General features: G+C 33.2%; 1 protein-coding gene across 1 annotated transcript; it reads left to right on the top strand.

Annotated features, from left to right (window-relative positions):
* The first annotated feature begins 4,944 nt into the window (after positions 1-4,944).
* LOC111618229 (tudor and KH domain-containing protein homolog) lies at positions 4,945-17,730 on the top strand. The gene is made up of 4 exons (XM_023359713.1): positions 4,945-5,270; positions 16,392-16,563; positions 16,634-16,871; positions 16,948-17,730. The coding sequence occupies exons 1-4, from the start codon at positions 5,006-5,008 to the stop codon at positions 17,629-17,631; spliced, it is 1,359 nt and encodes a 452-aa protein (XP_023215481.1). The 5' UTR covers positions 4,945-5,005; the 3' UTR covers positions 17,632-17,730.
* Positions 17,731-17,756: the final 26 nt, after the last annotated feature.

The following is a 17,756-nucleotide window of genomic DNA, read 5'->3' as shown; positions in this document are numbered from 1 at the left end:
TAGAACGATTGTAAACGTTCCAGAAAATTGATCAAATTGAAAATAGTTCGTTTGATTCTCGGCAATTCTCATCATTCTCAGGGGTAGGTGTTATATAACAATTACTATGGTTGTTGAAATACTGAATATAAATGGGGTTTGCTTGCAAAATCCTCGCGGGCGAAGTCGCGGGTAACAGCTAGTGCAGTATATAGTCAACTGTAAACTTGCATTATTTTTTACAATTTATCAAGTCTTTTCTTCTGAAATTTATACTATTTGCTGGCTCTCGATTACAGAATGAAAACGAATCAAATTTTATAAGGCTTTTCTAAATTGTATTTATTCATTTATTTCAGATACATTCCATCAAGCAACTGAACAACATACCTAAGTGAATCCTAAACGAAGTCTAGAAGTTTCTGCAAAGAAATCCTCTCTGAAAGTGGTAAGTTTGTCTATCTTATTCTTTAACAACTGTTTGAGATCATCAACAATAAAAGTTACATTAACTGTGATGTACTGTAGTTTCAGTTCATTTAAATTCCACCATGTTACAAGTTTATAAACATTATGAAACAAGACATGATGCTCTCTCTCAAATATTGGATACAGATGAATTAGGTATGATTTATTCTAAAATACAGATAATAAATACAGTAAAACCTGTAATATTCAATTTCACCTTAAGTAAAGCTTGACAGATGTCAAAAAACTTGTTAAGATCTGCCAATTCTTTTTGGCTCATTGTTTAATATAGGATCAATACAGCTGCATAAGAAAGCCATGACATCAGTATTGCTGATTTAGTTGAAAACTAAATCTAGTTTTTATAAATAATTCATATTTCGATTTAGAGCAGAGTTTTTCGTTCCTGCAGCCATATTGAACTTCGCATTTATGAACTGATAAAGTGATTTACAGTAGAGCCTCGATTATCCGACTCAATTGGGGAGTGGGGTTGGTCGGATAATTGAAAAGTCGGATAACTGAAAAGTATGAAAAAATCCATTATTAGTGTAGTATATTATTATATCCCATGTAATTAGTATATCAGTATATCGCTATTAACGTACTTCGCGTTAAATTTTCATTGATGTTAAGCCTAACAAAAATTTTTTAAAATAATAATTGTTACTATTGTATCGCTAAAAATTAGAAAATTAAGCCTCGTTTAAATACTGGCTTCCTTTCATGGTCGATCCAGTGTTGCCAGCTAAAACACGTAAAAATAATATTAAAGTAGCCAAGACATAACCAAATATTGTAGCGCCACATCACTAGCGGACATTTGAAATTTGCCGACTAGGACAGTTGGTTAACCGAGGTGATGGTTAATCGGGGGTCGGATAACCGATGCTCTACCGTACTTTAAATTAATAAAGATCTATTTCTAATCACCTACATTTTCTTGTTCATGATTTATGTAATGAGTCACTTATCTAAATCATGATTACAGATATTTAGATTAAAATCATGAATTAAATTTCTCACTTTACTGCTTTGTACATTGAGCTTAAATATTACATATAACTTCAAAATTATTTATAACCTCTTTATATTTAATACAGGATATTTGATTCCTTTAAGTTCGAAATTTACAGGTTTTATTATATATATTATATTTATTTTGATACATTTTATAGTAACATATAAAATAATTTAAACAAGTATTTTTTATCTGATAATGAAAAATTTTTTCAGAAATATTTCAAAAAAATAAAGACCGACTGAAGAAATTTTACAAAACAGAATACAGTTATATGAGATCATTCTTATGGGAGAATAAGAGAAGAGATTTTCCTCTAAACGATTATTACGTTAATTTAAAACTGCAAAAAACAGATAATTTTGGTAGTCCAATCGGTGAAATTCTCGATATCAAGGATATATTTAAAGAAGTCGATGATGGACATACGAGAATTTTTGTATGTGGGAATCCTGGTTCTGGCAAAACTACATTGTGCAAGAAGATTGTGTACGATTGGGCTGTCGATAATCCTGCAAACAATTACTTAGGTCAGTTTGATATTGTTACAGTCTTAACGTTAATAGATCTTCACGTTACTAAGACAGTGGAGGATGCAGTTCTAGAGGTATTTTGCGGAAGTTCACAACCAGAAATGAAGAGAAAAATACAGAAGGCAAATTTAAATATATTAATTATTTTAGATGGATACGATGAAGATTACAAAAATTCTTACAAATACAAAAATTTCTTAAATGACTCCTTTGGTATTTTGCGGAAGTTCACAACCAGAAATGAAGAGAAAAATACAGAAGGCAAATTTAAATATATTAATTATTTTAGATGGATACAATGAAGATTACAAATATTCTTACAAATACAAAAATTTCTTAAATGACTCCATTGGTATTTTTCGAAAATTGACCATTATTATGACGAGTCGTCCCTATTGTGCAGAAGAAATAAGAGAATCCATAAATTTTCGATTTGATCTTAGAGTATTGTCACTCGAACAACAGGAAGAATACGCGAAGTTGGTGTTCAAAAAAAATGTTGATAAAACACAAACACTCCTTAAAGTATTACAAAACAAAGTTTATTTATCTTTGTCTAAATATCCGTTATTCTTGCATATGCTTTGTTGTTTGCACAAAAGTAATCGATTAGAAAATGTACAAAGAAAGACAGATTTGTATATTAATATAATGCAATTGATTACAAACAGATCAAGGAGAAAAGTTGAGAAAAATTTCAAAGTGCCGATAGAAAAGTATTTTCCATTGGAAGGAATTTTAGTTGGGTTAGGAAAGTTAATTTACGAGAAAAATACCAATAAAAAAGTGCGATTCTATCCCTTTGATAAGAAACAAAAATTTACAATCGACGAATTAAATGAATGTGTCGGTGATCGTAATGAGATTTTAGATTACGGTTTGGATTTTCTTGTTGACTGCTTTGACATTGACGATAATCCATGCTTTGATTGCGTGCACGAGACAGTCAAAGAATTTCTCGTCGCCCTGTATTTGTATAAAAACTCTGAAGTGCCTTTCCTGAACGTCACAAGCGATTCTACTGTACCACGTGTTACAAAGTTTACAACTGTTTACAATTTTATTATATTTTACTTCGGTTTATTTGGAGACGAAAAAATTCCAAAAACTTGCTTCAATAATTTTGAAAAAGTTGTGTTTTCGTTGGATCTTTCGATAATGATATACAACGAAATTGTAAATGAAGAAGACAAGAAAATATTTTCGAACACAATTAAAAAGTACGAAAACTCGTGTAATTCACGTATCAACTATTTTCATTGGATGATTCCTTCAGATTTTTCACGGATATACTTTATTTTTGACATTTGCGAGTCCTTCAACGTTACGTTTGAGAACCTGAATAAACTTCACAATAGAGTTTCGCATTCCTGTCAAGTGGAAATATTTATGTTTATGAAAATAGGAAAAGAGTTTCTTGGAACGAAACATCCCAGAATAATGACAAATATCTGGGAAAATATAAAGAACATTCGAAATATATTGATTAAAAACACGTGGAACAAATTTAAAATCTATTTATGTGGAATAGTTCAAACTCCTTTTGTTATTGATCAAATTGAACAGGGAATTCGACTAAATACATTTCCTGCATATTTGCTTAAGGCTTTTAATTGTGTCGGAAATCCTGCAGAAATACCAATTGATGATGAATGTGAATTAACTATTCCGTTGCCCAGATTGATGTTTTCTACAAAAGATGATATCGAGGACAATTGTCTACTTTTAGATAATGATCTGTTTAATGGTATGCAGGATTATATCAAGTTATTTCCCGATTTATAATTGCATTTATTGGAAAATTATAACACTAAATCATCGTTGCAATGCATTTGTAGTGTAGTAAAAAGTACACTATTTAATGAGAAATGCAAGCTGCACCATAGAATTGACCTTCTCGCTGATAAAAAAAATTATAAATTGATATTCATTTTAAAAGTATATTTGATGAAAAAATGTGTTTTGTAACAACATAAAAGACAGCAATCTTTTACCAAATTACATTTAAGTATAGATTAGTTTTTTACTTTCAACTTGATTCGGTGTTAGTTACTTGGTAAGCGATGGTAGGTATTGAGTAGAATGTAAATCGATTAGAGCCAGTTTTACTAGAAAATGGACGTTTAATGTAACAGGATAACAATTGCTTTGTGTCAAAAACTACAATTTATGTATTTTTGCACTTATTAATAAAGTCATATTAATTGTAAATGGAATTTCTGAAAAATGTTGCATCAGCTGAAAACTATTTATGCAAGAAAACTGAGAGTCTTGTGTTTCTTTATATAGAAGTAGGACTGTCAACAGCTTACATAAAGGACATGGGATAACTCGTGTCTCTTGTGCCATTTATTTTTAACAAAGAAAATACGTAAAATGCTGTTGTCGGGTCTTCTAATGATTACTATGGTAAAATAACGACGCGCGATGTGAATAACGTCACACCTGCCATCTAAGTCAACAATAGTGATTAGTCGCCCACACAAAGATTCTGTCCAGGTGACAAGCGATGTCAACTTAGATAATTACCGGGCAAAGATTTCCGTTGGTCCGATTTGATGGGCTGTTCGGTCATTCTAAGCTGCCAATTTAACCATTGCAGTTTCGTGCCTAGTTTCCTTGTTTTACACATTAGTAACGTTTACAAGTTTTATAAATCGTAAATGCCCCTAAGATTAACTTTTTTATCATTTTATAAAAATTATTAATAAAAAAATTTTAATAAAATATAAAAACAGATGCTCACACCTCAGTCATTCAATTTTTAATGATTTTGCCGGGAAAGTTACGCAACTCGCTGCTGGATTTTAGGATAAATTCATTGTAAAATAATTAATAAAATATTTAGTTTATAAATTATTTTAAACGATATTTCAAGCAAAAACACTTATTACAACGAATAATTTTTTTATTATTTCGTAAAATAATTTCCTCCGGTAGAGGGCGCTGTTCGTAGTAATGGCGGCGTGTGCGATGTTGCGGTAGGAAGAGAGAAGAAGGAAAAATGGCTTGGGGAGTGAAACAGACGGTTATTTTAGTAGGTGTAGGCGTTAGCGTGTCGGTGTGGGCCGCTGTATTGTATGTTTTATTAAAGTCGAAGGAGAAAGAACAGTTGGAAGTGCCAAAATCGAAGGTGGAAACGTCGAGGCAGACGATAATCAGGACGAAGATACCCAACTGCGCGGTTGGCTCCGTTATTGGTCGACAGGGATGCAATATTAAGGATATTCAAACCAGGACGAATACAAGAATCAATTTCGAGGATGCAGGTAATTATAAATATAATAATTGTTGTTTAGGAATATAATTAAGTATATATTGATTGATCGTGCAGTGACAGAGCGTCACGCTTGTACGCCAACACGTGACTATTAGGTGTCACGTGGAGTGTGTGCGCTCACGTTCGTTATGACGTCAGACTTTTTAAAAATTTAAATTTCGGATTATTAGACACGTTTTATTTTTGTTGAGTGTAATGTTCGGTTTTCAATCTTCCTTTGTCTCGTTGGTCTCTCCTGTATGGCATACTCAATAACTATCTATTAATTAACTAAATTTGAATTAAACAATTGCGCTTGTCTTATCAGTTTTAGTTTATTAAATATTTTAATTAGTAAATTACACATTTACAATTTTCCTTTGTGAGAGAATTCGGATCCGCCTTTAGGTGGCCAGGGACCGACCAGACTGGACGTATCCAGTTTTACAATATATATGGATTTGATCCCGCGTCTCGGAGTTGTAGGCAGGCACCTTAACTGCTTGGTTGTCTTTCTGCTGAGTTGGTTAATCTAAATATAATTAAAATATGCAATAAAGCTGATATTTCACTTATCTTTTATACGGAAATCATTAAATGTTTTTTATATATATATTTTTTTCTTTTCTTTGGCTGCAGGCTGAGGCTCGTTTCCTCAGTCCTTGGTGTCGCTTAGTAGTTTAAACAGCTTTGCTCCCTTGTTTGGAAAGTGTTTGTATTGTTACCGGAAGTTTGTTAAAGTTAACAAAAGGTCTTCCCTATTCGTATGATATCAAAATGTTTTGAGCTTTTGATAGATGAATGACTCTACTAAAACCCGATCGACCGAATAGATTCTTGGAAAACCTATAAAATAATCTCACATATTTCAAACCTTAGGGAATTGTTTTCGGTTGCTCAAAGTGCCAAATTACCATGTCGATCAACAATATTCTTGTACTCTCTGATCTACATTACATGCGTTTACATGAAATGAATCCATCATTCTTTCTGTGATTCTCTTAGAGCTTCGGTGGCAGTTCTTAGGCACTTCCCAATCTTCCACAACTTTTCTGTGGCCTCCCAAAATGTTCCATGGTCTTTGTTGAGATATACTGCTTTAAATTGTTGTTATATAAGTGTTATTACTGCTCAAATTTTGAATATTTGAAAAAAATTTTTTCATTTTAAATTATTATGTCTATGCTGCCCAATTCTGGTAAAAATATGAAATAATTTCCATTGATATGAAATAAATATCGTTGCAACCGGCCCTGTGCTGCCCAATTCTGGTAAAAATATGAAATAATTTCCATTGATATGAAATAAATATCGTTGCAACCGGCCCTGTGTGTACTAATGTTGGCATGGGTAAGAGGCAATTTGAATGTATAAAATTGCTGCAACTTGTTGCATATATTAGTTTTACTGCAGTTCTAAGTACAAGTGTCACTGGATGCATTAAGTCGTAAGCAGCTATATCAGCAAGCCAACGGTATTTCATATAAAGCAGATTGCTCATTGGCTCGCTTGAAGCTCTCCCCAATGTCATTGCATTTTCTCTTTTATAATGCAAATTTTTTTTTTTTTCTTTTTGACTTTACTGGTTGCAAAAATTAGGTGTGCATTAGAATTAGACAAAGTCGACTTAATGCAGACTCATTCACATGGCTCTTCATTCTGCTCAGCAATTTGTGTTTATTACAATGTCAGTCAATGTCCCCTCCCATTAATTTGGTTTTAGACTGGTTTGTTGGTCTTTTGAACTATAACAAGCCAAGCAAACACTGTTTGGCAGATAAATTTCCTATGAACAGAGTTATCCACTATGCTTTAACATACATACATATGTGACCTTTCGGGTCGGCACCTTCTTAGTGCCCTGTCAGGATTGACACCACCGTGTTTAGCGGAACACGGAAGCCGAGACGGCGATTACGTCACACCGTCGCACAAGCGGTCCCATACGTAGTCAGACGGATTCGTAATGTCAGAGACAACATAAGGGAAGCGACTCGAACTACTCTTAACAATTAAAAAGGGTTTATTTAAAAATAAATTGGATAAAGTGTCGTCGCGGAGAGAGAGAGTTCACATACGGTTTGCATGGTGATAAATACCTTTGGTAATAGATATCCCAGTCAGGTCGTGTGGATTTTAGGACTTTTCTACTCAAATATCCCTTTTAATTTATCCAGGCTCAATCGTGCACTTACACACACACAAAAAAGGTTATCCTATGGGTGACGATTAAATGGACGATGACTTCTCTGAGGACTAAAATGGCAACTAACTCTTTTCAGCCGTCTCTGGTGATAATCCCGGACAATTTCGGCTGTGCAGAGGTTAATAGTTCACGAGAAAGCGTCGTGGTACCTTCGAAAAAATGTAGCGGGAGACTTTCTCAGGTAGCTAAGACCAACAATTGTTGCGTAACTCGTGCAAGTTCTAATATAGGAATTTCTGCTATCTCACGCATATATACCAGTGTGATAATACATATCAGGTAAATTCAGGTAAATTTCGTGTTCTTGCATACAAACATGAAATCTTGCTGTAAAGTATCAATCATGAAGTAATTTTGACTGGAAATTTATATTCGTCTACACATCCTCTGTACTTGATAAAAGAGTTGTAAATGAATATTGATGTAACACACAGGTAATGTTTCAAAAGGAGATGTCTACCAGAAGAACTTTCTATGAGAAAATAGCTTCTATTTAGATGTTAAAACATGAAAACCAAGAATACTTCATATATCTGGACCATTGATGAAGTACAAACCCATGATCAACAATCACTGTTCAGTGGTTTTATCTAGAGGATAAGTTATCCTCTATCTAAACTGAGTCAACCATATATGGAAACTTGTAGTCACATTGTACAAAAGTTATAGAATTTTCTTGGCATTTTTATCCTTATTATTGAGTGTGTCTATTTCAGAAGCAACTGTTTAAGGACTGTAGAGTATTAGCAGAGAAGCAGACATCCGGAACAGTGGGAACAATTAAAATTTGTGGAGAAGCCTTTAGCTAACTAAACTTCATATAAACTAATATTCATAGTCTTTAAATTTACATATAAAATGACTATAAATACTGACAAAGTTAACCATTTGTGGTTGATTAGGGAAAAGGGGTTTGGTAGTAAAGTATAAAGTTTTAGTTCTTAACTTTTTATTATTTGCCTAGTGTTATAAATTTTCAAGTTTGTAGCTTATAATTAAAATGATCAACTGTGTTTTGATTTAATTCCAAAGGAAATTAAANAGGGAGGTTTGTTTATTAGGCACATTGATACTATTGAATTTATATGGTTAAAGGTCAAATGGTAGGGAGGTAAATGCAGGGTTCTTACTCAAATTTTTATTTTAAATTTCATTACATTCCCTGACTAACTTTGTACAAATTCCCTGATCCTCACAATATGACTATAAATACTGACAAAGTTAACCATTTGTGGTTGATTAGGGAAAAGGGGTTTGGTAGTAAAGTAGAAAGTTTTAGTTCTTAAATTTTTATTATTTGCCTAGTGTTATAAAATTTCAAGTTTGTAGCTTATAATTAAAATGATCAACTGTGTTTTGATTTAATTCCAAAGGAAATTAAATTAGTTTTCTGCAGGGTTCCAGTATTTGTCAGTATTTCATGTTTTTTACTTTCCTGGATGTTATATAACAGAGGGATAGTGTAGTGATCAGTCAAAAAATTAACTATGGACCTTGAAATGTTGAGAAGTGCAATGAAATAAAAAAATTTGAGGGTTTCCTCTATATGTATGAGTGGCATGATTTTGTTTACCTCACTTTGAAGCTTAATTTCTGTTCGTTTGGTCAAAAATTTCTGAAATTTTGCAGGAAGATTTATATATTAGAGCAGTGGTTCTCAACCAGGATCCATGTAATATTACTGGGGATCCACAGAAAAAAAAATACCAAATTGGGGGTTCACGGTGATATTTTAGTGGTCTGTAGGACAATTCTACTTCAGAACAATTGTTTTACTGAAAATTAAATTTCTACAGTATATATATTGTCAATTTCTTTATTACTCATTTCTTGCATAAGGGATAAAATATCTGTCATTTGACAATGACATTTCTGAACGTTTTGCGTCAGTTTGTTCCAGATGAACAGTTTCCTTGTTTGACTTCGATTAGCAGCAATTTGCACATTGATGACATTGCATTGTATGTTGAATATTTGGAAAATTTGCATGAAAATATGTAAACTCGGTTTAGTGACTTACACCTGATGGATATACCAACATGGGTGGTAATTCCTTTTGAAGTTAATGCTGCCGACATAGACATTTTTTTTTACAGGAAACCCTCATTGAATTACATAGTGATGAATTATTGCATGTTGCATATTGCATAGTGATGAATTATTGCATATTGCATAAAATTCAAAAATGGGAAGCATAATACTGTATATGGAAAACAAATGACACTGCTAAGAAGTACCCACTACTTTGGGATAAAGCACAACACTACATTGTAGTTTTTCCATTATCTTACCTGGTTGAATCAGGATTTAGTCGTGTCGTTAACTTATTATCGTAATAGACTCGACATTGTAAAAAAAGAGTGATCTTCGACTATCATTGACCTTGATGGAGTCGAATATAAACACTCGCTGAGCAGCATCAAACACAGGGATCTCATTGAATAAATCTGCATTTTTTTCCCTCCATTACTCACTTAGGCCTATGTTAAAATGATTAATTTTTTACTATTGTATATAAATGACCTCTCATGTTACAAATATAATATATGTTTAAACTTACAAAATTTAAGAATTCTACAGGAAGTATTACAAAAGAAATGTAAAATGCTTGGTTGCTTTTTCTCACTCATTGGGAGTTTTGAATTTGAATGTAAAACCAAACACGAAACGACTTATCAGTAAATAATATTAAATCTATTAAAAGAAATTAGGAGAACGTTTCATCTTGGATGAAGAGTTGGGAAAGTACAAGTGATTATGTAAAATTTGATAAAATTCTTAGTTTAGTTAGAGTGCTATTGTCGTTCTTTGTGGAAAGAGCCAAGAATCCATAAACGTATTTCGAACAAGCAGTGACGAACTTCACACTAATCTTATAATATAATCGAGATGGGTTGATAACGATAATATTAATAAACACAGAACAAAAACGATTAGGAGTTGAAATTTGGTACACAATTAGGGTACATTGTCAGAATGTACATTACACTAAGAAGGGATTTTTCAAAATTCCCACCGCGGGGGGAGAGAGAGAGAGAAAGAGAGGTATAAGGATTACAAAGAAGTCGGCTTCTACCGTACTATTTTAGATGCCTTACTTGCATTTATGTGGGAAATCGAACATATTTTTTGACCCTTCTAAAAATTCTCAACAATNTACAAGTGCCTATATAAAATTTGATAAAACTCTTAGTTTTTTTAATATAATTTTATTAATCAATAAATAATGCTGGGAGTGCTATAGTCGTTCTTTGTGGAAACAGCCAAGAATCCATAAACGTCACAAACTTCACACTAATCTTATAATATAATCAAGATGGGTTGATAACGATAATATTAATAAACACAGAACAAAAACGATTAGGAGTTGAAATTTGGTACAAAATTAGGGTACGTTGTCAGAATGTACAGTACACTAAGAAGGGATTTTTCAAAATTCCCACCGCAGGGGGGAGAGAGAGGGATAAGGATTACGAAGAAGTCGGCTTCTACCGTACTATTTTAGATGCCTTACTTGCATTTATGTGGAAAATCGAACATATTTTTTGACCCTTCTAAAAATTCTCAACAATAGTGTTCCATCGTATATAAAATTGACACAGGGAGTGCATGCACGTAAGTTCGCTTTATTCGAACTCCGTCTTAATGTTCGATTTTATATTTATGAACGATTGTGGAAGATCCGGCTTATTTTTCGAATTTAGTAAACCTGAAGAAGCACCCAGAAAGAGTTACAAAAACGTTTATTATTCATCACTTAGTGGTACTATGCACCGGATAATGGTTGCAGTGAGTCTTAATTAACATTATCCCGGTGTGGTAAGCAGGTATCTAAAAATTTTCTAATTAGTCTCGCAAGAGGGGAGAACTAATTCTTGCACTCGGTGAAAACGGGTAAGATCGGCTATAATCTAATAATCTTAATCTTTGCTATTGTTACTTTTAGTCCAAGCATTGCTGTGCTCATCTGCTAGTTTCTTATAATTAAACAAGTGAATTTCATATTAATAATGTAAAATGGAACTTTTAAATGATACAAACATCTATAATGATCATAAAAGAATTCATGACAGTGGTCTATGAGGTCAGAAAGATTGGTAACTGCTGATTTAAACTATTTACAGTAGTATTTTCTTTTTACTTTCTCAGCTCTTATATATAACAAAGGGAAAGTATGGTGATCTGTCAAAAAATGAATGACCTTTCCCATGATTTCAAGGTCCAGAGTTCAAAAATGTTGAAAATGCACGTGTATGGGGAGTATGATTTTGTTCACTCTCTTTCAAGCTTAATAACTTCTGTGCTTATTGTTGAATATTTTTTTAAAATTTTGCAGGGAGGTTTGTTTATTAGGCACATTGATACTATTGAATTTATATGGTTAAAGGTCAAATGGTAGGGAGGTAAATGCAGGGTTCTTACTCAAATTTTTATTTTAAATTTCATTACATTCCCTGACTAACTTTGTACAAATTCCCCCTGATCCTCACAATATGGCACATTGACAAAATAAGACAGCATTTGACTTAGTATGCACTTATGTTTTGCTTCTCCAACATTATAATTAGTTATTTTTTCTAATTGCTGAATTATTAAAATTAAAAATTAATAGAATTATAATAATACATTTTTTTCTCAATTGAATAATCTATTGCTTTTAGCTTTGATGATGATTTATTTAAAGTCTGTATTAATTATACACGTATACACACGAGGGTATGGCTCTCTATGACAATATATAACACACTGAACACTTAAAATGCATTTCGGACTATACGTCCCGCTTCAGTTAGGGTTCAACAAATTGTAAATTATAAAAATATACATTAAATAGGCAATTTAAAAGTGACAATGATGGTGATGTTTAACAAATGTAAATTTTTCCAAGATTATCACTTTCTCTGCTTTTTTCTTTAGCCAACAGGAACACTAAAAATATAAATAGTAATTTTTCATAAATTATATTTAAAGGTATGGGTGTACTGTCATTGATTCTTTTATCCGTTTTAATGTTTAATCTTTCTAAATGTTCATAGTCTTTACTTTTTTTTTTCCTTTGGTATTGCTTTCGTATTGCATCTTTTACTATTTCACAACCTTTAGAATTACAATGTTTAGCTACTGATGAATTACGCATATTATATTTAATTGCATTTATATGTTCCTTTATCCTTACTTTAAGACTTCTCTTTGTAGTTGTGGTGAAAAAATGATATATATAGATAAAACAGTTAAATTTATAGCCTACATTACTTTCTAAATTATTCGTATTTTTTCTTACTTTATTATATTTTGTATAAATTTACAATTTGTTGAACGCTAACTGAAAATACATTTTGGATTATGCATCCCTCTTAAGTGTTGTGTGCTATATATTATCGCAGAGAGCCATACTGATTGTAAAAATTATCATTAAAGATTTTATAATCTAACCTGTTCATCGGTGTGATAAGCCCTCGTGTGTATAATTAATACAGACTTTAAATATATATAATCGATATACAAAAGTATATATTTATTAAATTTATCTCTTTATTGATATTTTATGAAGTTCAGGAAATTTATTAACAATTTCTGATTTTTATTTCCCCAGTTTTGTTATGCAATCAAAATTATTAAATAGTTTAAATGGCATTATTTATCATTTTGTAAATATTTTGGGTCCTCAAATTATTCTACACACCTTTTCATAAGTTGTATTGAACCAGATTACATCATGCTGCCTATGGATGGCTACATTTAGTCAAGCATACTGTCAGCAAAACATCAACGAGGCAGCCAAGGAAACAAATTCCCTTACTTTTTCTGAACACTGATGAAAATTCCCGATTTTTCCGTGACTTTCCAGTGTGTAGGAACCCAGTAAATGGGGGCCGAGTATCATATCTTGTAGGGTCAGACTTAATAACGATTTTACTTATTAGCATTTACAATTTTTTATAAGACTCGTCCCTACCTTCAACACTTAAGCTTTTTACCATTTTTAATTTTTTTAAATAAAATATCATAACAGAGAGTGCTGGGAAAGTTAAGCAACTCTCATTGCTGAATTTTTTTTTCTTTGATTTAAATTTGAATCAAATTTATTTGACATTAAATTAACCCTTTTCCTCCTTTTGACAATTGAATTTACCTAGACCAGGGGTGCTGAACCTACATGCATGCTTAAAGTGTCACATAACATAATGATAAATCAAAATCATATGGTGTCTCGATCATTATTTTGGTTATCACACTAACTAGAATAACAAAAGTATGTTTGTTTAATTTCTTTAAATATCATTATTCAAATTCTAAAACTTTGGCATGCATAAACATCTTTAAAGTATGCTTGCTGTATGGTATGGTGTGAGGAATCAAAAACGGTTCACCATCCCTGTCCTAGACCTTAAAACACCAGTCTCTTTAAGCGGTAATTTTTTGTTTTGTCCACGCAAAGTGCCATCTACAAATACATAAAAATTACAACAATAAGACAAAGCAATGAGTAGTAACGTATAACCAGTATAAACCTACATCACCATCTTCCATTAATTCCTTGTTTAATTAATTCCCTGTACAGCAACTGTTCTTCAACAGATGTATCTGTGGCAGCAATTATTCTAACTTTGCTCATCCTTCTAGTAGAAACCATAGCGTGTAGGGGTTGTTTAGTGTGTTAAAGAACTTCCCTCTCAAGAATAATTTAAGATTTCTAGTTTCCAACAAAAGTGAAGGTTCGTAATTTGTAATACTTCTGATTTCGTCAATAGACCTAATGTATTCTTAACATATTTCAATGTTATCCTTCTCTATTGTCAGACAAGAGAAATTACTACACATCTTCTTTATACTTTAGGAGGAGGATTGATTAATTTTTTCTGTTCCCTTCATTTTTTAAAGGTTTGTAAAGATCTTTGGCTATTTCAACCTCTTGTTAAATAAAATTGGAAATTTATTTGTTAAGAGATAAAAGCTCATAAACCATGTAGAAATACTTTTAATTAATTTTTGTATTCTGTAAGTTTGGCTATAGGTTTTGGTGCTTTTTTTGTTGTCGTCAGATAAATGGAGATGTAAACATCAGCCAAAAATTTTATAACTAAAGTCAATATAGGTTACAAAAGCCTTCATTACAAACATCAGCCAAAATGTTTTGTTATATCACCTCCATTTGTCTGACAAGGATGAAAACGTACCAAAATATGTAGCAAAACTTGCATGTTTCTGATGCAGTTGTCTTTCAGTATGATGAAATTATACAAAAACCAGTAGTTTGAATTCAAAGATATTTCGTTGGTTGTTATCAACAACACTGGTTATATTTGATTTGTGTTATAAAAACAAGTTTCTTGTAGTGAATATAGGCAATTTTCTTGTTTCTTTGCATGTGTAGATTGCAATATATAAACAGGAATAAATTAAAAGATATGCCCATCATTTCTTTTAAATGAATAATGTATTGAGGATCTTAAACGTTAGAGTCTTGGCACCTGTACTGTACATGGTATACCTGTGACCCATTCCATTGAGTAAATTTGTTTCTAATTTTCCCTCTGTGTAATATTTATTTTCAATTATTCCATATCATATAACAACATTGTTGCATTACACTCAAATCAGTTTTATTTTGTGAAAATGTCACTTTTGTTCCTGACCATACTACTGATGCCTGGGAGCCATGTAAAGTAGGGGGTCACCCCTACTTTAAGCTCTGTTCTAGAATACTAAGATTTTATGTGGGTAATCGTTGATCTACGACAAGGATGTAATGCCATTTAAAAAGTTGATAACTACCTGTATTCTATTATGTTCTTAAAGGAATAGAACAAACAGATTTTTTTTTAAATTGTTTTTATTTCAAGATGATGTATTATCATTGAATGTTTTTGTAATCATATTACTTCTTTCACTCACTTTCCTGTGACTACTCTGGTAGCCAGTAATGGAGAGGGTACCTTTCCATTGCCAGCTATCAAAGCCATACTACCAGAATGTCTTGCTTTGGTGTGATGGTGCCTGATGTCTCTGAGCTGCCTTTGGAGGTGGCATTAAATTCAGATATATCACTGGAGCACGTTTAAATGTCATGTCCCTATTCAAGCCAGTATCTCCCAAGGCCACAATAACTTTGGTGGATGGCTTCCTGCAAAAGTTTGGGCAAGGATGCACTAAAACTAGAGATAAAAGTTTACTCCATCAACGAATTTATCTCCATAATTGACGAAACAGCATCCAACGGATAATACTGAAGATTCATAGCTCAAACTGTCAAACTTCTGATAGCCCGTGGAGAGCTCACTTCTTCAAATTTCTTTTTCAGAAAGTGACTCATTGACTCCATTGATCAAGAAAGCCATCTAATTCAATTCGGATGTGAGATATACCTGAACCGTATATTCTAAATGCCCTTGTATCGAGAAAATGTTTTCAGCCAAGTTATAGTCACCAAAAAGCCACAATGCTGCACATCCAAAGAATCCAATACCGTCTGCAACTCAGCTTTTCATAAGAAACTAGTTATTGTGTCAGCAATGAGCCAATCACACCATATACAAACAGAACAAGGAAGTGTGTCATCTCTACAGAAACTCAATTACTTCATGTTATTGTGTCTGAACAAGAGCAGTTACCCCCCTTCTTGTTCTACAACTCATCTCCATAAAGCATACTTTACATATTCTATGGGATTTAGGTCTGGAGATAATGCCTGTGTGCAAAATGGTCGGCAAGATCATTGATGAAAATTAAATATGCATCACAGCACTTTGGAAAAGTCTTATTTCCATACCACACTCCTTGTAGTATGGCACGCCTTACACCAAGCTACACATATTGTATAACTTAGCATAGATATGATGCCACATGGCATGTTTGGAATACTGGACACATCTGTCTATAATGTAATTCTGTTTAGAGGTTTTAATTAGTTTTCCCTTCTTGCAGATGATAATGAAGAAAGAACAGTCGTCATCCGCGGTGCACCTGAAGATGCACAACTGGCAGAAAACATCATTAATAAATTAGTAGTGGAACAGCCAGAGATTTTCACAGAACAGATATATGTTCCTTCCAGATCTTGTGGCCGAATCATAGGAAAGAATGGAGAGAGCATAAAGTATAATTTATTGTCATTGCTCATAAGATCCATTATTGGTTGGTGATAAAATTATTTTTATTTTTTCCAGATACATATCAAAAACGTCTAAGGCAAAAGTTTCGGTAGATTCCAGCAGCGAATTCAAGAAAGTCGACGGCCAGACTAGAATCGTTCTACGGGGAACAAGGGAACAGATAGACATAGCCATTGGCCTGATTGATGAGAAACTCGCCGAAGACGAGGCCCTGAGGCGTCAGGTGGAGTTGGTCTCTGCCAATCGGCCGACACGATACAAAGGAAAATTGTGCCTCGAGAATACAACACAGGTTTTTAAATTTTGTTTGTTTGTTTTAGTACTCATTTAACAATAATGTAAGAAAATTTTATCAAATTTTCCTGTAGCAAGGAGCAGAATCTGACAGGCTTCAGGAGTCTCTAATGCCAACTGGATCCGATGGCTTTTTAGAAGTTTTTGTTTCGGCTGTCGAGTCGCCTTCTCAGTTTTGGGTGCAGCTGGTGGGTACCAAGTCAATACAGTTAGATAGAATGGTGGAAGACATGACAAGCTTCTATGGACAACTAGCAAATCAGGAATTGACCAAACTGTCATCTGTCTCGGCGGGAGATCTTGTGGCGGCTCCTTTCCCGCACGACAATCTTTGGTATAGGGCAAAGGTTACCGATGTCGCGGAAGATGACTATTCTCTGGGAGAGAGTAAAGTGACAGTATTCTATGTCGACTTTGGTGATGATGGAACTCTCACGCTAAAGCAGCTATTTGCACTTCGTCCCGAATTTCTGGTGGTGCCATTTCAGGCCATCGAATGCCGTCTGGGAAATGTGGCACCTCGGGACAAAGAGTGGACGAAAGAGGCCATCGAGTGCTTCGAACGGTTGGCTTATAATGCCCAGTGGAAGCCAATAATGGCCAAACCCATAAACTACATTGTCAAAGACACTGATGCAAAAGCTAGCATCGCATGTGTTATGTTAATAGACACCAATTCTGAAACAGACATTAATGTCGCGGAGGAACTAATTAGAAGAGAGTACGGAGTCAGTGTCTCTGAAGAAAAGCCAAAGTAAGCTTTCTTTTGCTCTTGCACATCATCTTAGTCATCACCTGTTAGAGAAGCCAAGATTATGTAAGAAATATGTTAACAATAAAATAAAACTCACGTGGAATTTTAAGTCACAATGTGCCCAGACGT

Source organism: Centruroides sculpturatus, unplaced genomic scaffold, assembly GCF_000671375.1.
Source record: "Centruroides sculpturatus isolate CEXI.00-Female unplaced genomic scaffold, Cexi_2.0 scaffold124, whole genome shotgun sequence".
NCBI classification, from domain to species: Eukaryota; Metazoa; Arthropoda; class Arachnida; order Scorpiones; family Buthidae; genus Centruroides; species Centruroides sculpturatus.
Note: the sequence above shows the minus strand (reverse complement) of the source record. Positions and strands in the feature narration are given on the sequence as shown.

What these genes read in the sequence shown, in the direction of transcription:
- LOC111618229 (XM_023359713.1), top strand. Translation starts at nt 5,006, where the DNA reads ATGGCTTGGGGAGTGAAACAGACGGTTATTTTAGTAGGTGTAGGCGTT. An exon ending in AATCAATTTCGAGGATGCAG is followed by an intron (nt 5,271 to 16,391) that starts GTAATTATAAAT and finishes CCCTTCTTGCAG; the next exon opens with ATGATAATGAAGAAAGAACA. An exon ending in AAGAATGGAGAGAGCATAAA is followed by an intron (nt 16,564 to 16,633) that starts GTATAATTTATT and finishes TATTTTTTCCAG; the next exon opens with ATACATATCAAAAACGTCTA.